The 26,853-nt window shown below is 42.1% G+C and overlaps 2 protein-coding genes across 5 annotated transcripts in view; both read left to right on the forward strand.

The window, feature by feature from the left end:
- Window positions 1-1,274: 1,274 nt before the first annotated feature.
- On the forward strand, window positions 1,275-6,304 carry LOC135265068 (serine/threonine-protein phosphatase 6 catalytic subunit-like). The gene is made up of 7 exons (XM_064354298.1): window positions 1,275-1,433; window positions 2,398-2,493; window positions 2,580-2,645; window positions 2,902-3,043; window positions 3,428-3,507; window positions 4,431-4,640; window positions 4,938-6,304. The coding sequence occupies exons 1-7, from the start codon at window positions 1,359-1,361 to the stop codon at window positions 5,184-5,186; spliced, it is 918 nt and encodes a 305-aa protein (XP_064210368.1). The 5' UTR covers window positions 1,275-1,358; the 3' UTR covers window positions 5,187-6,304.
- A 137-nt stretch (window positions 6,305-6,441) lies between these two features.
- Window positions 6,442-26,853, forward strand: part of LOC135265067 (protein SCAI-like) — a 35,460-nt gene continuing 15,048 nt past the window's right edge. For 3 of the 4 annotated variants that reach the window (XR_010332839.1, XM_064354295.1, XM_064354297.1), the window contains exons 1-3: window positions 6,442-6,994; window positions 7,336-7,418; window positions 20,884-21,015. Coding sequence is in view for 3 of the 4 variants with exons in the window: in XM_064354295.1 (XP_064210365.1) it covers window positions 20,909-21,015 (107 nt within the window). In the remaining variant the exon portion in view is untranslated. The remainder of the gene's footprint in view (window positions 6,995-7,335; window positions 7,419-20,883; window positions 21,016-26,853) is intronic. The other variant, XM_064354296.1, reaches the window with a different exon arrangement.

The following is a 26,853-nucleotide window of genomic DNA, read 5'->3' on the forward strand; positions in this document are numbered from 1 at the left end:
ATGTGTTTTTTTCTTCTTCTCCATGGTAGGTCCTGTAGTTAGACTACAGGAGCTATCATGAACAAGAGGAGGTCAAAACCTAGTATATGGCAGGACCGAACCAGCAGAGCAATGGTGTAACTTCCTCAGTCAGTCACCCAGTCACAGACATTCACGTTTATAGGGCTGGCCCCACTGTTGCGGTCCACCACACAAAACTGCCAAATTATAACTAATCATGGTGACAGTTTTTATGATTAGAGGAAAATCTTCCTGTCACAAATAAAAATGAAAACCTTACAAATGAGCGCCACCTTGTGACATTAAGACACAAATACCTATGAATATATATCCTAATACAGGAGTTTTAAACCGATTTTCATCCAGGGATCCCCACCCAGACTCAAAGGCATCCTGGGGACCTCCATCACAAAAAGTGTTATATTTTTTTAATGTTCTCAAATCTACACATAGTCATTGCATATCAAAACTGGCCAACAGTCAATCTCCCTACAGTACCTTCAAGACCCCCAGGGTTTAACATATCCCCAGTCATCAAATACACACAGCAATTCATTATAATTTCATATTATTTAGCTCATAGCCTCCTGAGACATGGTAGAAATTAGTTTTTTTTTTTTAAATTAAAAGTGTCTTTGATAACAAAAACATGTTACAATGAAAATATTTTCAAATAAAAGATTTTATCATCTTGAATGTCCTTTGTAGTGCAGGCTTCAGCATTGCAGAATATATGGTTCTTGGGATTAAGACCAGGGACTCATGCCCTACAGGGGTCAAAAATGAATTGCTAGGTTTTTGGCGGTTATTCCGTTTAATTTAGCCTACATATTTTGTCAGAAGCTAATAAATAACGTGTGCACAGCATCCTCACTGCCTATTAACTATTGGGATCAATGGCAATTTTCAATATCTTTCTTAAGAAGTTTTTTATATTAAATGACGACAATATGTCAATCTCTTTATCAGAGGTAGCCTGTATTGTTGAATTACTGTAATTTTGCACCTGAGTGATTTTATAGGCTCCTATCATTCTGTAAAATTCATTAATTGCTTGGAGTGATAAAGATGTGTTATTAAAAAAACACCTTCCTTGTTTTATGTATAAGTGGGCATGGATTTCTACGGAGCATGGGCTGTGTTCAAGATACGAGAAACGTTGTAACCTATTTTGACTTCTCGAGTTAAACGCAGCTTTCAGGGTTTCACTTTTGTTAGTCGCTGAGGCAAAAATGACTCGTAAAATAACTAGTAAAAACACTTCGCAGTTTGAGCACAGCTACAGTGAAAGTGCTCTCAGAAATAGGAAGTGACGTAATGTTTTTCCTCGTTTGCACTCAGTAGCAGTTAACGTTACAATGGCACCGCTCGACCTAGATAAATATGTTGAGATTGCAAGACAGTGTAAATACCTGCCGGAAAACGACTTAAAGGTGAGCACGGCCCTGTTCTGTCACAAATATGCGGTGCCTCCCATCGAAACAGGCAATTTTCGGTTTCCTTTCGTGTTAAACGGCTAGCTAGCTGCAAAATGGCAGGACTTTCCACCGAGCCTAACTAAATGTCAAGCTAATGAAATGGTCAGCTACTGTAAATAGTTACAGGTTGCACATTGTCTTGTTGACTGTGTTTGTGATATATCACCATATATATCTAGCTATAGCCCCTGATAAGGTGATGCGCTACTGTTTGAGCGAAATACCCAGCCAAATTTTGCATCGACCCTTATTCAAGTAAATAAGAAGGTATGTTACACTAGGTAGCGAACGATAAACATCCTCCCAGTTCAATTTAGGATATTTTCATATTAACGCTAATTATATAGCCTAATTTTACTGGGCTGCAGATGAAGGAACGTCATTGTATGCTGGAACATTCGGTCCATTCGTACCTAGCAATAGATTCCCAGATCGAGTAGCTTGAATACAGCTAGAAACGACTTGTATTACATGTTGTTGTCAGGCAAAGCAGGATATTAGCTAGCTAAATCTTTTTACAAATACGATAAGATTCGACATCAAGACCGAAAAACAGATAACTCTTTCAAGAAGACAGCTAGGTAGTTAGAAAGCTGGTTTTTCATTCCACCAAGAGTGGCCGTGCTGTATGATATATTCATCTTGTTAAAAAGGCTAGCTTAATTATTTTAGATTGTACGTAGCTATGTATCCATATAGTCATGTTTTTTACTTGGTATACAATATCATTGTAAGGATGAAAGTCATGATTTTAGTCATGATAAGGTTTACCCCTTATTACGGTCTGTTTGTAACATTGTCCTTTTGTTTTTTATTTATTTATTTATTTATTTATTTATTTTTGGTAAACCACAATTTTCTGCCTCATTGATTGGCAAAGATCTTTCACTCAAACTAGACTTATTTGTCCCCATAACAGAGATTATGTGACTATGTCTGTGATCTTCTGTTGGAGGAGTCCAATGTACAGCCGGTGTCTACTCCAGTCACTGTGTGTGGGGACATACATGGACAGGTACACTTTTTCCATACCAGGTTTATTGACGTATCTGAATGTGGTGTTTTCACTCATTTATTTTTTAAAATCTTGTTTACTTTCAGTTTTACGATCTTTGTGAACTGTTCAGAACTGGAGGACAAGTTCCTGACACAAACTACATTTTCATGGTGAGTGTGATGTAATGAAACTGCGTTTTCCCCCCAGTGTAGTAGAAGTGTAATATAATAGATCTGCAACTCATTCCAATTTGTCAGACAAAAGTTTATAACATTTCTGAAAAAGCCTTCATGCCCTGTTAATCTACATCTCATGGCTTGGCTGTGGATCTTTTTCTGTTCACTGAATGTAGGCTGTTACCTACTTCAGTGAGGTTGTTTAAACAGTGCTGATTCACATGTATCCGTGGTGGTTGTTTTCTCGTAGGGTGACTTTGTTGACCGTGGTTATTACAGCCTGGAGACCTTCACGTATTTGCTGGCATTGAAAGCCAAGTGGCCTGACCGCATCACCCTGCTGCGAGGAAACCACGAGAGCCGGCAGATCACTCAAGTGTATGGCTTTTACGGTTAGCCCTTTCCCTTGGTTAACAGTTAGCTGCCTTCAAGAGATGCCCACAGCTCAACAAACTCACTTACTGCAAGGGCCACTATCGGACAAGTATTTACTTTTGTTTACTTACTTTTTGCGTACTGGATGGTTGGGAGACCAACTCATTTACGTATGTATGCTTGATATGGTAGTAAGTCTGTTAAAATGTCCTGTATTGGATTCTCTCAAAGTTATTTTTATTGGATCCTCAGAAATATGCGCGGTAGCCTGTTAAGTGGTTTAAATTATGGAGTAATACAATTGTGCTTTCAAGGATTTTCATGGCCGTGGGAATCTAACGACTCAAAATTTGATTCCAGCCATCTTGGTGAGAACCCTCCTTCTGTCCTTTGATTTGTAGATGAGTGCCAAACAAAATATGGAAATGCCAACGCCTGGCGATATTGCACGAAAGTTTTCGACATGCTGACAGTCGCAGCCGTGAGTACAGACGTTTTTCAGCCTTTCTGTTTCTTCATGCGTTGTCTGTCACTCAGCTTTTATGCAAGCCAGTTGAGGTCCATATGGCAGTTCTTTTTGACAGTTTCACAGATTTGATCTTCTCCATATGCTTTGCTTAATCTTCTGTAACTGTGGTTCATTTTGGCTCTGGGGGTACGTAATTTATTTGTGTAGCAGACACCTTGATCGAGAGTGAAAATTCAGATAAAATACCTACTGTAGGAATTTCTTAGCAGAAATGATGGTGTTGAAGATAAAGATAACAACAACAAGAATCAGGAACTCCTTTTTATAATTTAATAATAGAACCAGTCGGGAAGAGGTACAAATACAGTCTTCAAAAATATAAAGTCCAATACATGAGTTTATATAGTTTTCAGAGACAAAGAACTGTTGTTCCATATGAGATTCACTTAATCACCATATGCAAAGATTCCATTTACTAGCCAATCATAAGTTAGGATCAGGGAGTCCATACCAAGACTGCCCATGCAGGCCTAGAGGTCCTTTAATCCCCTAAAGCACTTGATATATACCACAGCTGGATTCTGTCTCCTCTAACTTACATTCCAGCAGGGACATGGCATGGGGTGAAATAGCGTACACTTAGATAATATAGGCTTTTAAAAGTACACCTTCACAAATACATTTGGCAAGTTACCGCAAGATCTATATGATATTTATTAGAATTGCTTATATAACACTTGCTACAAGCCAACTTTTTATCATAACCCATCACTACTCAAGGGTACAGTGGTTGTATCCTTCCTGAGATTTTAAACGGCAAACTTTCAGGTTGAAACTCTGCTTTTTAACTGCTAGACTAACCTGCCACCCCTAATCGGGAATCCCCCTTAGCCCTCTGGTTCTAATGTTATGATGGTGTTGTCCTGCTCTCACAGTTACTGGATGAGCAGATCCTCTGTGTCCATGGTGGCCTGTCACCCGACATCAAGACGCTGGACCAGATCCGCACCATCGAGCGCAACCAAGAGATCCCGCACAAGGGGGCCTTCTGTGACTTGGTGTGGTCAGACCCCGAGGATGTGGACACCTGGGCCATCAGCCCAAGGGGTGCTGGCTGGCTTTTTGGAGCCAAGGTCACCAATGAGGTGAGGCAGCACTTACATCTTAATACCCTGTTAATTGTTTAATTATTTCTGATAATTTTGCAGCTATAAAGCAAAAAAGAAGAAAATTCCAACATCCAATGTTACTATTGCAGTTTCTGGCTGCAGTTTCTAGATCTCCATTGATAGGGTTGGGCAGCCCAGCCGTAGGGTATATTTTTAAGAAAATTAATAAATTGGTTTGTGATCGCTTAACTGTGATTTTTGTCTGTGGTGCTGCCGTTGCCAACTCTGCACCTGTTTCTCTCTCACTCTTAATCGCTCTCTGCAACTGTGTAGTTTGTTCACATCAACAATCTTAAGCTGATCTGTCGGGCTCACCAACTGGTCCACGAGGGCTACAAGTTCATGTTTGATGAGAAGCTGGTGACTGTGTGGTCGGCCCCCAACTACTGCTACCGCTGCGGGAACATCGCCTCCATCATGGTCTTCAAAGACGCCTCCACGCGGGAGCCCAAGCTGTTCCGTGCTGTGCCCGACTCGGAGAGGGTCATACCCCCCAGAACGACGACGCCCTACTTCCTCTGAGCACAGACCTCCCGGACCCCCCACCCCCCTGCTCTGAGCTCTCTTCCCTCCCCCGCGTAGCTCACATTTGTTTTCCCCATCATGTACAGTCCCCAGCATTAACCTGCCCATAAGAGTTTTGTCCTGTTTGCTGCTGTCCGTCTCTCCCGCCTTTTAAGATTTCCCCCTTTTGTTTTGTTATTTATTGCTGTAAAACCAAATCCCCAGCATGTAAGGGCGACTAAATACGTGGTCACATTGCTCTTGATGTTGTTATTACAGTCCCTGTTCTCGCACCGTTTTATCTTTTTATGCAAGGTTCCAAGCACATGTTTGCACTAGATGCGTGCTGTGAACTTACTGCACTTAACCATTCCTCACCATACTGTATTGTTTGATTTGATTTTATACGAGCATAAATGCATTTTCTGGCATTTGTGAACAAGGATGGAATATGAACATCAAAGCTTCTGAGAGTCATCTTCAGCTTCAAGCACTGTCAAATTTTAGAGCTTAGTGATTGTAATAGGTTAGAGAAGCAGTACAGTTTGCTGGTTTTGAAAATGATCGGAGGGAAGGGTGTAGGTTTTTACCCCTGGTTGTGCACTGCTTTTGTACCCTATAAGCAAGGTACTTAGCTTGAATATTTTTTTGTAAATATTAGCTGTGTAAGTAGATGATATGCAAGAATGTGATCTCTGCAAGTTATCCTGGATAAAGCTGTCAACTAAGCCACTAAAATTGTGCAATAAATTTAGATTAATGCTATATTACTAAATGACATGCTTTAAAGCTATATGTATTGGTATATTACTGTGAAAATACCTTGACAGGTCATTCTGAGGTGGACTGCGGAAGAAAAAAAAGTATTTTTCAATGATTAGTGTATTTAGTTGTTCTGTTCTCTTACAGATATTGGTTTCTCTCTTGTCCATAGCAGAAAAACTAAAGAGATGCTGTTTTTGTGCAAATGGGAGGATCAGCTGGCCTGTCTAGGTCTATGTAATTAGCAGGCCTGTGATGAATTTATACTTTGAATGTATTTTATTTTTCATTTGATTCATTTCATGTTATTGCATTAGATATGTCAACCAATATAGTGCACAAGTATTGGAAATAAATCTAATTTCTTCACATGATACCTCTAGAACTGCCCTTTCTGAATAAAAATTCCAAGAAGAGGGCGCATTTAACAAAGAATGATACGTTAATTTATAACGTGCGCAGGATAAAATGTTTGTTTACCAATTATACAGTATGTATAGTATAGATTGCATTGTATTTATTAGCCACATAGTGGCGCTATGGCATTGTTTTTAGTTCGCGATGTCCTCAACAAACCAGTTGTGCTCAATGGCAGTCGTGCGCTGAGCTTGTGATATTGGTTGTGCTCCGTTTAGTCTGACTGACAAATCTGTCCTCCAATGAAATCCTGCCTGAATCTTACAGACGTCATTCTCTACTGAAGAGAAAACTAAATGCGATTGTGTCACGTTTGGATGAGAAACACTTTACAACTGGCCGCAGCTGGACACAACTGTATCAGTTGACAAGTAGCTGACCAACGTACACTCGCAAGAATACCAGTGGGCCAGGGCTAAAAACGTCTAGTTGTAGGCTTCATGACGTAGCGACACTGCACTGCATTCGATGCACTGAATTAGCTTTTTAGTTGTAGAAAATTTGCATACGTTTTTCACCTGGATGCGGTGCTACATTGCAATTCGAGCGCTACATGCACGGCACGTTTGTAATACGCTGGGCTGGCTACGTTGTGCTGTTTGGCGAGGTTGCTAGCCAGTGACTGATTGGAGGGACACATTTAAAGCGTAAGATTTTTTAATAAAGCATTGATTTATTGTTACACATACGCAACTGTTCCGAATGTCTTGGAAGCGTAGCCTATCAGACTTAAGTGAATGGCCACAGGTAGCTTAATAATGGAGCTATGTAATTTTCAAGCCAACGATTCTACAGCCACAAAGGAACAATTGCTGTTTTCGTTGACATGCAGTGTCATTGGCTCTGACAGCTAGGTTTTTATGAGAATTATGATTACCCAACTGAATGACTTGCATTTAGCCTATGATAGCGGTGTCTGAATTCTGTTTTTCTAGACAAAATCCTTCCCTCTTCTTTTCTCAAAATACTGCTATGTCGGTTTTAATAGAATCAAGCGGACTAATAGCGACAGTAACTCCTGTTGTTGCTGGCGATTCTGAAGGGACAAAAGGACAAAATCCCAGAAAAACGGTAAGTAGTTTTGTTGAATAGCATAATTTTCTTCATTCGCCGTTTTTATTCTCTTATTTATAACGATATGCGTGCGTTGTTACGGGCTTTGCGGCAGTGCTGGCATTTGAGGCATGTCTTGGAGAAGAATGCGCGATTTGACGTAACCTAGACTAGTCTTGTCTAGCACCGCGTAGCCTATGGTTTGGTTTAGAAAAAAAAAAAACGAACTATGGTAGCTGCTGACTAAATAGATGAGGTCTCTGTCACACGTAGGACAAACATAAATACTTTGCAATGTTAACACGATCGCAATTATTAATATTCTTGGGAACATAAGCGGGTTTGTGTTTGTGCCAGAAAGGTCATGTCTCGCTCGATCCTTGTTATTAGCTATAGTTACGGCTACATACATTTGAACTATGTATTGTACAACAACTATTGCACAGCCTATATCGCCGTATGCGTATGCACCCTTCTCAGTCAGTCCAGAAGGCACATTGCCAATGCAATAGGATAAAGCATCATTTTCACTTTTTTCTGAGCTGCCGCTCAAATGCCAGCTGGAGTCAATGCGGTGAGTGGAACGTGTCATCATCAATCATCAGTGAAGAAAAGGACATATGCACGGGTCGATGCAAGTGTGTTTAAATGCATGTCGCACACAGGGAATGCCACCATTTACAAATACTTTACTGAAATTGTTTAGGTGCTTATACACGGCCGCTGCATTCTCATGAATATCAAGTGTTGTCTTGTCCTAAGAAGCTAGCTACCCGAATGCCCGAGTGCAGGAATTAATGTTACACAAATCCTCATGAGTCACCAATGTCAAGTGTTTTGATTTATTATTATTTCTGGTTATAATGGTTTTTTTATTTATTATTAGTATTTACTTTTTTGAGTTTCTGTCATGACTGTCAACACTGTCAGTGTGCATCTGCAAAGTAGTACTGTCTTAATGTATCCTCTCGAGCATATTGCAAATGTTTGAGTTTGAGCCTTTGTACTTGGATAGATTTCATTTGGGGCAATGCACCAACAAAAGATACAATTATTATTTAAAGGACCACATTTCTTAGCAATTTCTTAATGATCTAAGTCTCTAATTTGGTTGTGCTCGTGAAGTGCTTCAATAAATAAATAAAAATAAAATAAAATAAAAACAATGAAAAAAATTATTTCTTGATCTCAATAAGTCAGCCCCTCTTAGCTTGGTTGAGCGATTTTCCTAAATGTCATTTGCTGAACATGCCTTTGGTTGTGCATTTTTATCCATTCCAGTTTCAGCAAAATGTAGGGTGAATAACTCTTTTCCCACAAAGGCCAGTGTGCATTGCTAATTCGCATAGTATATCTGGCCTCAACAGATTCGAGACTGAATCATGGACCCTATAGATGCCAATTGTCCCCACCCATCCACCCCCATCCCACAGCTGTGGAACTGGTACTGTAAAGCTCATTATCTTCAACATCGGTGGCCACAGGCCTGCATCACTAAGTAACTGGTGACTCTGAGCAGCTTGTGAATCCTGAGGAAGGCCTAGGGAGTTTGCCGGAACAAGAACAGCTGCAATACTGCACAACAGCCATGGCACCCTATGACTTTGGACTGTCTGATGGCTGCCTCTGAGTGCGGTTGGGGTGGATGATCACTTGGCTGGGAGACTGATAAAATAAGATTGGTGATGGCTGTGGTGTTGCTGGGTCAGCAGTGGGCAGTCGTTCTCCTGTACCAAGTAGAAAGGACAATGCCCTACTGCAGTCATTGGGACGCTATGCTGTAGAAATGTTGTCTTTTATATGTTCTCTGAACTGTGACCATGGAGCACTGTAGTCCTTAAATGTTCAATGGCACTTATCACATAGAGTAGGGAGTTCTTCTGTCTCCTGGCAAAATGGCATTCAATTCTGGACATATGATTATTTCCTCAGCATAATAGAGTGGATTAATCCCTTCCTTTCCATTTCCATCTTTTTTGAGGGTTCTGGTGCAAAATAGCTGTCCTGCATCACCCAGATGGGGTGGTTGGGGTGCGTGGCCCCTCCTTCATGGCAAAGGACTTTGAGATCATGATCATCATCGTATTTGTGGACTCTGGTTCCGCACTTGCCTTCTAACTATCATTCCCATGAATGCCTTTGCAGTTTCAAGATTTCGTTTTTTTGGTGAATTTATGTCTTCAGTCTCCACTGTCACCTTGTGATGTCATATGAGCCCCTTGTGTCAACGGGCTGTGTGACAGGGCCTCGGGTTGCCAAAGCCTGCCGGCGGATTTCCTGGCTGCTGAGGTTTCCAAGTCAATGCCGTGGGTGGAGAGAGTCCTCTCAAGGGAAAAAATGCAGTCCTGAATGTAAACATCTCCTTTCAGGGAACTGTGCGACTCAGGCCTGTCTGGCTCAAAGATGAAATGAGATGCTTGTCCTAGTTGTATTCTCTTTTCTTTTGCATTTTACATCATAATGAAGTCAATATTCCGCTAATGTCAGTTTGCTGCCCATTCTTCACTATCCCTTTTCGCCCTTGCTTCAACAGAAAGTCAATAGAAATGTACAGTGTAGCCATCTTAAACTACATCTTAAAGTGCCACCTTCAGTGTTGAATCTTATCTGAAGGAACATATATCTGTTTTCTGTTCAACCCCCCCCCCCCCACACTTCTCCCCACCCCCCCAGACTGAAAGACTGAATGAAGAAAGCAGCCGGTTTAAATGAGTTACTGATTTTAAAATGAATTATTTTTTTCATGAATGCCCCTGATACAAGATGTCTGCTCATCTTTATCTTGTTTATGGTTGTCTGTTTTTGGGCCTTTCAATACTGAATGAACATCCAGAGAAATTATTAACAGACGTAGACAAAAAGCAAATGCAAGTGTATTTTGTGTTAATAATGTTTGTATTTTAGTCCAGACAAAGATCAGTGATGTTTATTTTCCTCAATATGGCAGCTCATGAAAGGGAAGGAAGGGGTCATGGAGCTGATTCAATTAAGTCTATTTCAAAAGACCATCAGGTAACAATCATCTAGTCTGTTTTACATTTTTATATTTCTCTGAGCTATGTTCGCAGTGGCAGCTTAATGAATATGTGTAATGAGTGCATCTAAGCACTCCTGCACTCCAGCACTGCCGTTTTACTTCTTTACATGGAGATGTAAATACAACCAAGGAACCTCTGCTCATGCGAATGGTTTTGTTGATGTTTTTCTGTTTTCAAAACCTGAATCGTGTTGAACGCCGATTTTACCATTTGTATGTTTTTCTGTCCATCATATCCGACTGTGCGCTGACTGATAACCTTACCAAGTCAACAAAGGAACGTTGTGCAGTGCAGTTGCGCATGTACAGTTTTCCTGCATTTAAATGAGTGTTTTCTTTTCATTGAGGTTAGGTCAAAGAACAGGACCAATGGCCTTGTGAAAATTGAATGTTGGAGGTTTTGGTTCATGTGTTAAAAACATAGATATTCCTGTGCTTCAAGAAAATCCTTGATGCTCTTTCCTGCAATCAAGGGTGTCAGGGACTGCGGGGATTGATTAAATACCCTCTTCTTTCTAGAGAGAGGGTGCTGTATAATAATGCTTGTCCTGTAAACAGCAGCTATTGCATGCAGGAAGGGATGTTCCTCTGTGCTTCCCAAGCTGTACTGTCTTCAATCATACCAACCTCTAAGGAGAGCTCAGCCTGCTGTGTCTGAGACAGTGCAAATGCTAATCATGTGACAGAGAATCTTTGTGTATTGGAGTTTTTAGCATATTTGCAGAAGTTGCGGTTACTAACTGTTTTCACATGTCTAATACCAGGGATGAATCGGAGAGATCTGCTAATAAGGTTTCGTGTATTTGATCCATTGGGTGGTTGAAGTCCCTCTCAGGCTGTCACAAAGAGCGCTAATGAGCTAGAATTTTGAAATTGAAGACTGGCCTGGTTTTGCTGCTGAGATGAAGAAAGTCGTACATGGCAACCCCCACATATATAGTCCTATGATTGTCCTGCTTATTGTTGCTCTGAAAATGAACATCCCTGGAGGTTTTCAGGAACATCACATCCCCTGGTGGAGCCCTGAGCACGAAGCCCTCCTTTGGCAGTGGTAACAATCTGTAAACCTGGCAACAGCCGCAGCACTTTGGTCCCTGGGCACATGTTGACAACAGCGTGTGTATTTCCGTGGTAGAAATTGATGGGAAAGGCTGCAAAAGTATGCAGCCCCCAATATTGTGCACTTTATTGGGAGGAAAATGTTTTAACCTTAAATGAATCTTTGTCAGGACCTTGAGTATGCTGGATTTTTGTGATATCCTTGGAACTTGCACATTGAAGCTGTTAAGCCTGGAGCCTTGTGTGGAGGAACTTAAGTCTTACCCGGACTTGAGGCTACATTTACATTTTACAGTTAAACGTTTGGCTGATGCTGTTATCTTGATTTATTCAAATTAGATTCCTTTTTTTGAAAGCCAATCCATTTATACAGCTGGATTTTTATTGAAGCAATTGAGGTTAAGTACTTTGCTCCAGGGTACAACAGCAGTGGCCCCACCTGGGAATCAAACCTACAACCTTGTTGTTGTGAACGCAGTTCACTAACCATTAAACTACACTGGCACCCTGCAGGTGGAGGTGTAGAATCTGTGAGTGGAGGCTTTTAAAATGCTATTTCACCCATTTTGGAATTATTTATTTATTTATTTTGTCTAATGATATACGGCTGCATTCATGCTGTTATCTCTGCAGGTGACACAGGAGAGTGTAGGCAAGCACGCACTCTCCTCAAAAGCATGTGATGTAACCAGCGGGTTATTTTTCGCACCACAGCCCACAAGCCAAGCTTGCACAAACATGACTAGGAGGAGGACACTTGTGCACTTTCAGAAAGTAGACCACGTGTGCCTGAATGTCCGGCGGAGTTGCCAGAGAGTTATGAGATGCAGATCCCAGCTGAATAAACCCTCGTGAACTTTGGATGACACCACTGCCAATTTTTTGTTGCCCTGCAGAGGCTACTGGCCACAGTCTGGATTCAGTCCCAGACCATGGGGCCTATCCATGCACTATAACAGTGCCTTAACAGGATGAGTGACCCAGCAGCCTTATCAGGTAGAGACATTTATGAAATGTAACCACTTGCGTCTAGATACCCAACTGATACCCACAAAGATGCTTACATTGGAGACAATGCAGTCTATTAAGTGTAAAACTTGTAATTACACCATACCGGCTCTGTTCGGTAATTAACTATGCCTTTTGTTTTCTGATGGTAACCAATTGTTTGGAGGAAGTTACACATGAAGCTACAAATATAAATGCCTCACCTGACTGAAACATTTAATCCTGATCCTATTTTTAAGTATTATTCAACTTGTGAGGGAACATGATGATAGTCTTAGCTGACGAGACCTAATTAATGCTTCATTAAATGGTTGAATTTGAGGTTCCCACATGTCAGTTATGGTATTTCAGGCACTAAACAACATTTTTACACAACAACATATAATAATGGGTTGATAGGTATGTCCCTCACACGACTATCTCCATTTCATGTAACAGTCCACATGCACCATTATGTGGACTTCTTTAAACAAGTGTTCTATTTTCCCCCTATCCACATCCTTGTAATGATAGGGAAGAGACTGCAGTACGGTTTCAGTGAGACAGGCCGCAAAGCCAGGCTTCAGACGTTTGCATTTGATTTGCGTGAGGTAGAACCCCACATAGATTAATTATTAGTGGCCTGCATTAATGTCTTGGTGTGTGAAAGCGTAAATATCGGAGACAACCGTATTTGTGTGGTGAAAGTGAGGCTGCTGTCCGGGTGATTGTATCTGTGTGCATCGTACCTTCCTAGATGTAATTTATCCTCGTCTGTATGTCAGGATCTTGCTGAGGATGGCTTAGGCCGAAACATGTCTGTCTCTTTGTCCAAATCGGAATAAAAATGAAAATGATTTTGTTGCGTAGACATTCATAATCTATATCTATTCATTAAGAGTGCAGACTCCCGTCTTTCCTTTCTATGCATAAAGGCTGCTGGAAAAATTAGGTGAAAGAGGCAAAGTGTGATAGAAAGCCAATAACAAACTGCAGTATGCAGATACTCCATAAATGACTGATAATAATGTGTATGATATACCGTCATCTTTTTTAGTAAAGGATATCATTTTTTATCAAATTTGTGTTTTGTTGAAGTCATTCTGAAGTTAGTTGTTATGAATTCCCCCCATCCTGTAGATACTGCAACACCTTTGCAGTGCTGTAAATAAACCAAGCTTTTGCTCCACGTGTCTGCTTGGACCTTCCTAAACTTAGTTATCTGTCCAGCTCGGCTACCGAAGGACGGGCTGAAGATCTGAATTTTGACTGCCGTCAAGTTCGGGTGTTAATTTACGGTCCTGCTACAAGCCGGTGGAGTCTGTTTATCTCTATGTCAAACAGATAAGAACGCACCGTTTGTCTCTGCTGACCTGCATCTGGAGGAGAGGGAGATTTACTTCTGGCTTGGACCATAGAGCATACACAGAGACTGGGAAGTGTGGCAGGGCTGGGACCATAGAGCTAACACAGGGATTGGGAGGTGTGGCAGGGCTTGGACCATAGAGCTAACACAGGGACTGGGAAGTGTGGCAGGGCTGGGACCATAGAGCATACACAGGGCCTGGGAAGTGTGGCAGGGCTTGGACCATAGAGAATACACAGGGCCTGGGAAGTGTGGTAGGCCTTGGACCATAGAGCGTACACAGGGACTGGGAAGTGTAGCAGGAGTGAGGATGTGAAGCTCAGGAAGAGGCTGGAAACGGTCTCTACTGCATATGCTGAGACTGTAAGATTATCATGTCCATTGAAAGCCATCTTCCTACTTTTGCAGCCAAATTAAACCTCTTTGGTTATATTTTAATTCTCATTGCAACAGCTCTAATGAATTGTTTTGTTGTTACATGGTGGGAAACAACAATTTCTTTGTTCCATACATTTGGGAAAATACTCAATTTCATAATATCAATCACACAGAGCTCTATTCACAATGTGTTATCTACAGTATATCTATACCTCTTAACTCAGTGACTTAGGATACTATTAGTCAAATCTGATCAAGATACTTAATACTTTTCCGATACTGCTGGGGATATAATTTATACTTTGGTTCATACTACTATAAAACTATTTCAGTATGAATAAGTATGAGCTTTGTTTCAGAAGTATTTGTTTTTTATTTATTCTTACAAACCTCTTAGAATACCAGGTGTTATATTGCTATTTTATCTGTATACCAGTTAGCACAGTTGTCTGCTCAGGGATGGACAAAAATACCCAAAAATGTATTTTGTTGCAAATTACGAAATGCATCCTAAGCACATAATCTACAAACAGCAATAAAATGGTGGATTGCCATGTTGCGTTGCAGGTGGCACTGATATATTGACCATGCGGGAACAGTGGCGAGCAGCCTATATTACATGTGAAAAGCATGCATGCAATTACATATTTCAAATACTTGTACTTGAAATACTGTCCATCCTTGTTTATGCTGGACACAAAGGCATTTTCTGTGATTTGCAATACGGGTGAATACACATTTGAGGCCTGAATAAGTGTATAATTAATTCCTTTGGCCGGGGACCTTGGTCTTTAGCCCAGGTAGCTGATAGTATCTCTTACTGTGCAATGAAAACTACTTGGGTCACATTGCAAAACTCACAGCAGATGCATCCCGATAGCATTCAGACATTGAGATCACACTATGAACCATATAGACAAATACATCATAGAAGCACATGTAATGAAAAGAAATGTACATGTACAAAAACAAATGTTATTTTAGAAATAAGGATTGAATCATTACAAATTGTTATGATAAAAATAGCATTAGAGGCTGAAGCCATAGAATTACATCAGTCAGACAGAATTTAAAAGTGAGACAGAGGGAGTTGGGTTTAGTTTTATGTGCATGATAATTCTACACAGATGGCTTGCTCCAGTTCTTCTGGGACTACGGGGTGCTATAGGTTTCATGTTGGGTTTCAATTACAGACTCGTTGAAACCCTTTTTAGGTTTTGCTCTTTGTTTTTGACCAGTTTAAGTCCAAATTGATATTGATCAGTTAAGTAATTTAAGACCTGTGGCCACAAGGGACCAGTACTGTCTATCCAAGATGCGTAATAGCATGCACAGATGACAGTGCTCCTATAGAACAGAATGTTCATTGTTGAATTAAATCTCATATGAAATGCAATCAAACCACCAGGGTTCTTCCACTACTCCACTAAAAATAAACAACTAGCAAAACATTATCCTCCACCAGATTAAGATTTATGTTAATTCCACAATCTTTGTGTTACATAGCTCACTCTCACTGTCAGATATGGAATAATGGAATAAAGGAATAAATCCTCTTTCCTGCTGCCCCCCCCCCCCCCCATTTAAATTTTAGTTATGGCTTTTTAGATCATCCTTTTTACAGGTGATTCTGCTAAATTAGAGTTCAATGGCTTTTGGATTTTGTTTCTTAAAAAAAAAAAAAAAAAAAGAAACAGCTGAGCCCTTTCATATTGAAGTGGTCTTCAGTGAAAAAAAATCATCGGATTCTGTCATGGTGACAGTCGAGGAAGTCGACAGTCAAACAGCAGTGAAGCTGTGACTGATCCTCCGATCCTCCGGTATCTTTTTGACCCCTCGAATGACAAGATGGCAAACTCACAATGCTCTGCTTTTATAGAAAGCATCTCAGAGATTCAGCGCTAAGAAACAGAGCTTGTGGCTTTCTGATGATCAGTACAGCCCAAAACAGTGAAGCCTTTCCCGCTCAGTGGTATTTCGTCCTTGGCTCTTGCCCCGGTCTTCCTTTCTGATTCTCTACACTTACACTCCTGAAATACATGAATAAAACACACACACACACACACATGCACTCACACACATACGCACACACACCTACAAATTTCCACATCTACCGACATTCATATTTCCATTTGGTGTTTAGCCACTTGGTGAGCAATTTTACTTTTTTGCCCCTTTGGATGAAATGACTCCCGAAACAAATATGATGATCCAATTTTTTTTGACGCTTGGAATAGATAATCATACTCAGGCTGCAGCGTTCATTGCGACCGTTGTTGTTGATTTGGGAGAGCATAGACAAGTGTGTGCTCTTTCTGGAAGCATGTGACATTAGCCTTCCACTTCTTATCTCACTCAATGCAGTCAGGCATTCAGTCAGCGAGTCAGGCTCTCATAGGCATGAGTTGCTGCTCAACAGGCAAACAAGCAGGTGCCCGATCGACTGGGGAGGTCATCGCTGGTGCATAATAAGACACTGACACCCTGGTGAACTGAAAGCCTCCCATCCCTGGGTGACACTGGCGCTAACTGTGCATCAGCCTGTGGGGCTGCCAGCCACAGTAGGTGCTGGCACAGTCCAGATCAGATAGTGGACCATGGGGCCCATCCATGCACTATAACTGTTGAACAGGATGAGCCACCCACCAGGCCATTTGATAAAGCTGTTTCTACATTACATTACATTACACAGCAATCCCTTAGAGGTTGCTCTTATCCAGAGTGTCTGCTTTTTATTCCTTTTATCCAATTTGGAATCCCTCAAGTCACTGCTGTACTCCCTGCAAGAGCATCGCAGCTGAAACACACAGACTCGCCCCTGATCATGATTATTTCCATGCTAGAGGCTATACGGTACATTAGGACAGAATGAACAAAAAAAAGGCATATCATCAATTATAATTGTGGGGAATAAACACAGTGGAACCCTGTAGAAGGCAGGCCAACTGAATCCTATTGCTGAACTATACCTCTGGCTGAAATAAACCAGCTGTATCGCATCACTGTAAACTCCCAGTCATAGCAGGCTAATGATGTAGCTCAAGCTCAGGCCTGTGATTTGTGTGGTTCCGCCTGCGCTCATGGTGAGTGCATTCGTCGATTGAGCCCCTTTTCTTTTTAGCATGGGTGAGTGAGCTTGTAGGGTATGGATTGCTGTGGTGTAAAACGAGACGTTGGATATGCTATAACACAGTATAATCAAATTGCTGACAGAGTGCTGACAAAGTTGTTACGGATGTTGTCACTTTCTATTAATTTTGTCTCCATATTCCAATTTAAGAGATTTAGATTAGTGCTTGGTTCCAGATCTCGGGGAAAACACTAAGTTATGGATGTGAAATGTGTCTTTGTATTCAAGCTATATTTTACAATTTTATTGCAGATAATGTCAGGTCCACAAATCTGAGGCTTTTGTGTATTAGAGATGTTTGATCTTGATTATTTATGAATAATTTTCCCTAAATCATGCACTCTAGCTTTTGGTTTTTACACCACCATATGGTCAATGCATGTGCCACTTCATCTTTATTTCTATCTACAGTGCCGTGAAAAAGTATTTTCCAAAACATCAGCCATTCAGATGTAGACTTGCTTTTGTGTTTTGGATCATTGTCTTGCTGCATAATCCAATTACGCTTTAGCTTCAACTCACGGGTAGATGTCCTGACATTCTCCTTTGAATTTTGTTGTACAGAGCAGAATTCATAGTTCCTTCAATAATGCCAATTCGTTCAGGTCCCGAGGCTGCAAAGGATCCCCACACCATTGCACAACCATCACCATGCTTGACTGTTGATATGATGTTCTTACTGTGAAATGCTGTATTCTCTTTATGCCAGATATAATGGGACTGGTGTCATCTAAAAAGTCCCTGTTTTGACTAATTTGTCCATAGAACACTATCACATTATTGCAAATGTGAGACATTGATGTTTCTCTTGGTTAGTTCCCACCTTGCTACTCTCCCATGAATCCCATTTTTGCCCAGTCGCATTCTTATTGTGGAGTCATGAACACCTTAGCTAAGGCTAGAGAGGCCTGTAGTTCTTCAGATGTTTTTCTGGGATCTGTTTTTTGACTTCCTGGATGAGATGTCACTGAGCCCATGAAGACATTTTGGTGGGCTGGCCTCTCCGCCTGTTCCAGGTGTTTTCCACTTGGAGATAATGGTTCTCACTGTGGTTCAGTGGAGTCCCAGAGCCTTATAAATGGCTTTGTAACCCTTTCCAGACTGATATATTTCAACAACATTTGTTCTCATCTTCTGAATTTTCCTTTGATTGTGGCGTAGTGTGCTTGTAGAAACTTTATGGTGACTACAGTCTGATGATAAGGTCTGGAGTTTTATGTTCAACAGGGCTGGCAGCAATCAAGCTTGGCTGTATTCGCTCAACTGATTCAATTAATCAATCAATTAAATTTGGTTAATTGGTTGATGAAGTAACTAAGGGGGAAATTGCTTTTTCACATGGGTGATATGGGTGTTTGTATTTACTGATCACTTGGTCTAAGTATTACATTTTCTCTAATGATCTGAAACCATTCTATGTGAAAAATATGCATTAACAGAGGAAATCTGGAAGGTGGCAAATACTTTTTGATGGCACTGTATATTTGTCAAGGATTATGTGCGTGTATGTGTGTGTACACTTGTGCTTTAATGTGTGTGTGTGTGTACACATGTTTTTGTGTATGTGCGTATGTGTGAGCGTGCATTTGCCTGTCTGTGTACTTGTCTATGTGTGTGTGTTACATTTGTGTGTGGTAACTCGTCTCTCCTTCTGTCCCTCTTCAGTAGGAATGATTTTACAGCTGAGCAGTGCTTACTCTGCCTTGGGCTTATTAGCCTTGCATAAGAATCTCTCTATCTCTCTCTCTCTCTCTCTCTCTCTCTCTCTCTCTCTCTCTTTATCTCTCTCTCTCTTGCTATATCTCTATATCTACCTCTCTTTATCTCTATCTTTCTCTCTTATCTCTCTATCTCTCTCTACATGTCTTTTTTTCTGTTTCTTTTAAATTTCATATTACTGGGATGGCATTCACTTATGCGAAGAAAGCAAAAGCTGAAATTACAAATAGAAAAATGATTATTAGTAAGATAAACGGCATCATAAATAAATAAAGACAGTGTCTCTTCATTTTATGTTCCTTTGTCTCAGTCTTTCTCTTGCCCCCCTTCAATTAGGGACATTTATGACAATATATAAAAACAGGGAGGTTAAAATGTCAGAAAATGGGACCAAGATTGATTTATGCTTTTTCAGGTTATGATAAAAACAAGAATCGAGTTTGATTATAAGTGTTATAGCCAGACAAACAACATGGAAGACTTTTAGAAGATACGGTGTATGAAAGGTGATTTGTGCACATGCTTATCCTACCATGAATGAGGCTATGGTGTATTTCTGGTTCCCCTTTACTACTAGTGAGTGACTACATGTAGATGTAGTGTTTGATGTCAAATATGAGGCTTCAGCCTGGTTATTGTTGCAGTGGTTAAACATATGGTGAAGTACAGTTCTTTCCAAAATTCAACCCCCTCTCTCTCTCTCTCCTTTACCTCTTTGTTTTTCCCCTCTCCCCACTGGGCCCTAAATCCATCTTAGCCCCATTATGAATGTTTCATGTCTGTATTTCCAGTGTGGTGGGGAATAGGGTTGTGGAAAGAATGAGTAGGGCCTGAATTTGAGGGTGGTGCTTGGTAGCTCATAACTGTCACTCCAGTGTGGACCCAGACCCATTGGTGGCCCGGGTGTAAATCTCAGTGGCTCAAAACAAACACGTACACCTCTCAGCTCCCCCACAGTGATGCCATGTGTGCTGGTCTGCCCCTCTCTGGGGGTCTGGCCAGCAGCCACCCTTCCTGATCCCCGTGTCATTTGGATGACAGACGGCTTCCTTCTCCGCTCTCTTTATGGCTCTCTCTTTCTCTCTCTCTCCCCCCCCTCTCTCTCTCTGGCTGCCTCTCTGAATCACAGCGACTGTGCTGATTTTTGTGGAGACACCGAGGCCCCATGCACCACCTGAATTATTTATTCATGCCAAAAAAGAAAAGGAATTGCTGTGAGACAATCATATCGACTGGATTTATTGAATTAGACCCCCCTCTTTCTCTGTCTGTCTGTCTGTGTCCCTCTCTCCCTCTTTCTTTTCTTTCCTATGTCCTTTTTCCCACATTGCGTACACCCTATTTCACTCTCACACTGCAACCACCCTCCCTCACAACCAATCACTTGAAAATATCACAACTTCTTCTGCAGGAAAATGCACAAGGAAAACACTTCTCGTATCTGGTAGATTTAAGGTTTATTTAATATTTTTCTACATGGAGTAACTCATGCATATTCAAAAAATGTTTATGCAGAATTTGATATTCCCTGAATCGGAGCATTGTACATAAAAATGAGTGCCATTTTAACTGTGTTTGCTGGGTATAAAGTAGTTCTACTTTGTGATAATTAACAAATGAATCATCTTACTGAATTGCATGAAGCTAGTGTAATCACTTCTGTGTGTGTGTGTGTGCGTGTGCACATGTGTGTGTGCGTGTGCATGTGTGCACGTGTGTGTGCGCATGTGTGTGTGTGTCTGTGCATGGGTGTGTGTGTGTGTGTGTGTATGTGTGTGTGTGTGCGTGTTTGATTCGTGTGTTTCAGAAGTAAGCGTAAAGAATCAGAAGGGATGACCGGGGTAGGAGCTGAGGATGATATCCCGCTGAGTGAGAGAAAGACCGTCACTGACTTCTGCTACCTGCTGGACAAGTCCAAACAGCTCTTCAATGGCTTGAGGTCAGAGCTCCCCATTCACCTTTCTGCCTGTCTGTTTTTTTTACCATTCAAATACAAGCTAAAATGAAAATGAGTTGATTAGGCCTTTTATGTAGCAGAATGCAATACGTCAGCACAACTCAGACTCTTATTTTTAGTCGAAATGTGGTTTCAACACATGGGTATTTCTGGCAACATTACCTTACCACAGAACTGAGCAATTTTTGGTCTGCATTTTTAATGTGACTGATAGCGCTGCACATGGGCCTTATGGCAGGGTTCATAGTAAATTTAATAAGGCATAGCAGTTCAGGTGTGGTCAGTTATGCCAGGATTGATAGATTTAAGATGGTAAGATGGTATGTGGGCCTCGTGACTAGGTGTTACAATGTGTCCATACATTGTGCGTGGATGAAAAGATATTGTCAGCCCGAGGTCCTTCGTTGCATCATGGGCGAATGTTTGAGTTAACCAGTCTTTTTTAGCAGAATTCTATTTATAGCCATTGTATGTCAGTTGCTGTAGGCTGTTTCTCTCTCGCTCTCTCTCCCCTCTCTCTCTTCCTCTCTCTTATTCTCCGTCCCTTGGTGTGTAGCCACAGCCGTGAAGCACACTGTATTGGTATTTTGCTCAGCGGGAATTTGCTGGTTCATTACTCCCACTGTAATGTCAGAAATTCCACATGGTGGAAATGTTCCTTTCTACCTTGCTGTACTGTCTTGGGAGTCTGATGATGTGGTTGGCTGTGAACGATGCCATTGAGACAACAGGATTACACGTTTGACCTTCATTTCCATAGTTGCCGTCAGATAAAGCATTGTGTATCGACTGTAGCAGACGTATTAGTGGATGCGTGGCTGTCTTAATTGACTGTGTATTATGTATCAGTGTACATGATGTCTACATCGGCGCATGTGTGTGCGTGCGTGCATGTGTTCGTGTGTGTCTGAGAGACGGAGAGGAGAGAGAGAGACCGAGTTTGGCGTGGGTGTGTGTCTGTCTGGCTGGAGTGGTGTAATCACAGTTTATCTATGAAGCCCATTTTGTGTCATTACGCCACAGCAGGGCTGTCAGAACAGTAAGGGCGCTGACAGGGGCCCTGAGAGAGAGCGCACTCACCGTCTCACGCTCGGCATGCTGGGAGCATAAAGGCCTCGAGTGCAGCCGCAAATGAGGCTCCGTACTTCAAAGTGAAAACTTTTCCTCTTTGCAGTTTAAAAAAAAATAAAACTGCCTCTTTCTCACGTGATAGCTTATCGCCAGCTTCCACACTGGTGTTCAGTTAGGGAGGGAAAAGGTGCTGAAGCCAGGTCTTCTCCACACTGTCACCTCCGGCCCTCTGGCTCTTATGTAATGCCTTACGGCTCCAGGACTGGTGACTTCAGGTTCAGGACGAGAAATAAACCAACGGTCAGATTCTATGTGTGACAGTTTGATTGCTGACTTAAACGAAAGGCTTTGGTCTTATGATCCAGCGTTGCATCTTGTTTGATTTAAAGCCAACCATTTACACTGTGCCCAGTGCTGACTAACATTTACTGTAATGTTCATTATTTCGAGTCACTAGTCTACCATACCAGACTGTATAAGATTGTGAAGTAAAAGCAAGGTTTCACCAGCCCCACAGTGGGTGGTGCTCATCTCAGCTGGGCTGTCAATCACCTATGAACCATAACAAAAGCAAACCCATTACCAAAATATGACCCAATCAAAAAGCAGGGATCCTCACAGCAAAAAAATGTGAATGCTTTATGTCAATATGCCATTGAAGGCTGTATCCATTTACGGGTTTGTGAAGCCTCGCTCTTTGGTTGCTAGCGGGTTTCACATGACCCTGCTCTGTCAGGAAGCATGGCAGGGCCCCTCCCCCTCTGCTCCCGCCCCTCTTTCCCTGCGTCCTCTGCAGACCAGGCTCTCTAGTGGGCTGAGGGGGAAGTGTGTCTTCAGAATCGCTCTGTGGAGCTGGAACCTGATCTATGTGTAATAATTGAAAACAGGAGGCTCTTGCATGCCTGTGTGTGTATTTGTGTGTGTGTGTGTTTATGTGTGTGTTTATCGTGCTGAGTAAAGAGAGATTACCTTAAACAGAAATGTGATCTGACTACTGACTGCTTACCATCCAAACAAGCCTAGTGGTTCCCTCAGCTGTGAGGTGGAGACTGAGTATGAGTGTGTGTCTATGTTTATGTATACACAGTATTTGTGTACATTTGTGTGTGTGTGTGTGTGTGTCTGGGCGCATGTGTAAGGGTCGTGTATGTTTCATCTGACTGAGCCTCTGAGGGTATTTCTGCCTTGTAGCTGCCAGCACGCCACTGTTAGCGCGTGTGACACTGATTACATTTGCTGTCTGTTGCTGGAGCTGATTCAGATCTCGAGGTCTGCGGGTTTCCTCTGGAATGTCTGGGTGAGAGAGTGTGTGTGTGAACATTCCCCTTGTCAGTTCAAGCTGACATAATGACTGTATAGTACCGTTTTATTTGTAGCAGCAGAAATAGTAGTGTCAGCTACACAAACACATACACACACAGAAACACGCGCAGAAACACACAGACACAGACACACCTATACACACACACACATACACACACAGACACACCTATACACACACACAGAAACACACTGAAACACACACACATATGCACACACACAGACACACACACATATACACACACACACACTCCCACACAAATACACACCCACACACACACACACACACACTGATTCAGTGGGCCTGGCGGTTAAAATCAACCCCTCACCCCAGTGCCCTTGCAGTCTGGCAAGGTCATGAGGAGGATCATCGGCTGGGATTTAATGTTGTTCCATGCACCATTAATTTCCCATCTCTGCTGACAGGATTAATGCCCTCAAGATGTACTCCCTTTCTGACCAGAGCATTGACTGGAGCAGTGCATTATGGGATGATGAGAATATCCCCATTTGCTGTGTCTAACCAAAGGTCATTTAATGATGTTCTGAGCTGTTTATGCGTCTTCCCATTAATTTACTGCACGAGACGTTTGCTCATATTTTTAAATTGATTACCCAAAGGCTGGCTATTTCTTGCTCTGCCTGCTTGTATTGTGTGCTTGTTGTCCTTGTGCATTGTGTTTCCCTGACAGCCTGTCCTCAAACAAATCTTACATGGAAGTTCAGTTCATGTGGCTTATAAAGATGTCATAAATATGACACCAAAGAGGCCACTCAGCAACATGTTAGCTGTGATTAGCCAATCAGCGTGTAGTGAAGCCTGCCAGGTTTCCATTGGTTGTTCTGTGGTGCCACTTTGCTCTCTATGGTGCTGAGCAGCAGGGGAGGTGGCAGGTGAGGGAGAGAGAGGAGGGTGCAGTGGGGCGGGACAAACACCCCCCCACTCGAGACGGTTTAAAACAGCCTCTTCTTTACGGCGTGAGTTTAAGAGACCAGAAGCACTGGGAAAGCCCAGCGGACGTGCTAATCCTTTGGCGTGTCCGTGTGCATACACGGCAGTTCACGTGCGGCCACGGTAGAACAAAGCGTCTGGAGATCGGTTAAACGGAAGGTGATGGACTGGCTCTTGTCAGCGATTTAAACAGTGGATTTGGGTAACTGTCTCAGCGGTAGGCCAGTGGCCTGAATGAGCCTTTTAGTATGTGGAAGCCAGGCGAGGCAGCAGCCTGTCTGAATCATTACTGTGCCTGACACATTGTGTAAAGATGAGATAAAAGAAATCAAACAAAAAAAAACCTGCTCTCTGTAAGTCTAACATGCACTCAGTTATAGGAAAATCTGTGGCAATGGAAAGATTTGTGTGTGCGTGTGTGTGTGTGTGTGTGTGTGTGTGTATGTGTATGTCTGTGTGTTTGTGTGTGTGTGTGTGTGTGTGTGCACGTGTGCATTTGTGTGTTTGTGTGTGTGTGCGTATCTGTGCATGTGTGCGTGTATGTCTGTGTGTGTGTGTGCGTGTGTGTATAAATATCTGTTCATGTGTGTGTGTGTGCGTGTGTGTATGTCTGTGTGTGTGCGTGTATGTGTGCATGTTTGCATTTGTGTGTTTGTGTGTGTGTGTATCTGTGCATGTGTGTGTGTGTGTGCATGTCTGTGTGTGTGTGTCCATGTGTGTATGTGTGTGTGTTACTTTTTCCCTCTGCAGCCGGTGCTGCGCTTGTCTTTCCAGCCTCCAGATGTGTAGCCATGGCAACTGCCAGCTGATAACAGGAGAGCCTGAAGCATTTCAAATAAAAAGGAGAGGAAGGAGAAGGAGAAAATAAATAAATAAACTCCAGCCACCTAACTCACTACCTTTCCAGCAGGCTGGCGTTCCACCCTGTGCTGTACGTCAGTAACTTCAATCGCATCCTCCTCCCTCAAGCTGCTGCAGACAGCGGCTCTCTCTGTATTCACCCAGACTGCTTACCTAAATGTCACGTTTTCAATAGGGGTGAATTTTACAATGGAGCCTCTGTGGTCAAATATATTAGAAATATAAGGACAAAAGGTTTATTCTGACTGAAGATGTATGAGTATATACAGTAGTGTCTCTTCAGTTAAATGAAAAATAGCTGTAACATGCATTTCCATGTTCAGATACATTTTATTCAGCTTCTTAACAACCACCCCAATATATTTAGCTCACATAAGGATGGAAAAAGATCAAAGTATGGTTAAAATGTATCTTAATTTTTTATGCTGTTTATCACTACACTGCTGCTTTTTCTCTTTCGTTCTCTTCATCTCTCTCTCCAAGTTGGCATCGCCGCGCACTCTCGTTCTTTGCCAGCCGCCATACCAACTTGGAAAGTTGGGCAAAGCTTAGTTGGGCGTACTAATCCGAAAACGGATGACCCAGTGCAGTCACAAGGACACTGTAATGTAGGAGATGCCATCCCAATCTGGCTCTGGCAGTTTGGCCCCTTTATAACTGAAAAATTTTAATGGCTTAATAATTCACCTTCTCGCCCACACCTTATTGGTGGTGAGGGTTCTGATGCAAAATGGCTGCCATTCATCTCCCATGTGACTGCTATATACTGGTGGTGATTGAGGTGAGCTCCCCCTCTCTGGAAAGTGCTTCCAGGTCCTGCAATGACAGGTGGCTTAAAAATGCAATTATTATTATTATTATTATTATTATTATTATTATGTGGCATTTGGTCTGGTGGAGAAGCGGATTTGTCTCAGCCATGCGTACCGGTGGAGAGAGCACACGCACCTGGGTTGTGTTAACTAATCAGCCCAGGTGCTTAAAGTGTGCTCCTCTCCACGGTATGGAGCCATGACAAGAAGCTTGCTCCGGAAGAGAGTACGCCTGTGTGTGTCTGAAACAAATGAAACTAAACTGTCACTGGCTTATCAATTGAAAAAAGCTGTCGCAGATTTTGGTTAGTTTTAGTTTATTTTAGGTTTTAGTTTCTGGCTGGACCGCAACAGCGGGGCCAGCCCTACAAACGCGAATGTCTGTGACTGACTGAGTGAGTGACTGAGTGAGCGATGAAGTTACACCATTGGTTGGCCGAGCTATGAAGTCACGCCGTTGGTCGGCCGGATCACGTGTGTTAGGTCCAGCCATATACTAGGTTTTAACCTGGTCTTGTTTTTTTTTTACTCGAACCCAAGAGGGGCAAGGGTGAAAGTGTTTGTGTATTTGTTTTTGTGTATGTGTGATAAATTACGGTGAAAACCCAAGAACTGCAACATCTCCCTCCCAGGGGTGTCACACGACATATGACATATCATGATCACTATTATTGCTCCGGCCCCTCCTCTCTGATGGCCTACAGGAGGTGGAAAGATGCTGTGAGGAACCACTAGTCCTAACAACGTAGTTCAGGTGCCTCAAGGGACAAGGACCCGAAATAAGGACTCCCATTATATTTTATT

This window comes from Anguilla rostrata, chromosome 10 (genome assembly GCF_018555375.3).
Source record: "Anguilla rostrata isolate EN2019 chromosome 10, ASM1855537v3, whole genome shotgun sequence".
Lineage (NCBI taxonomy): Eukaryota > Metazoa > Chordata > Actinopteri > Anguilliformes > Anguillidae > Anguilla > Anguilla rostrata.

Coding starts and splice junctions, on each gene's coding strand:
- LOC135265068 (XM_064354298.1), top strand. CDS start 1,359: ATGGCACCGCTCGACCTAGATAAATATGTTGAGATTGCAAGACAGTGT. Junction 3,044..3,427: donor TCAAGTGTATGGCTTTTACG/GTTAGCCCTTTC, acceptor TTTGATTTGTAG/ATGAGTGCCAAACAAAATAT. Junction 3,508..4,430: donor ACATGCTGACAGTCGCAGCC/GTGAGTACAGAC, acceptor CTGCTCTCACAG/TTACTGGATGAGCAGATCCT.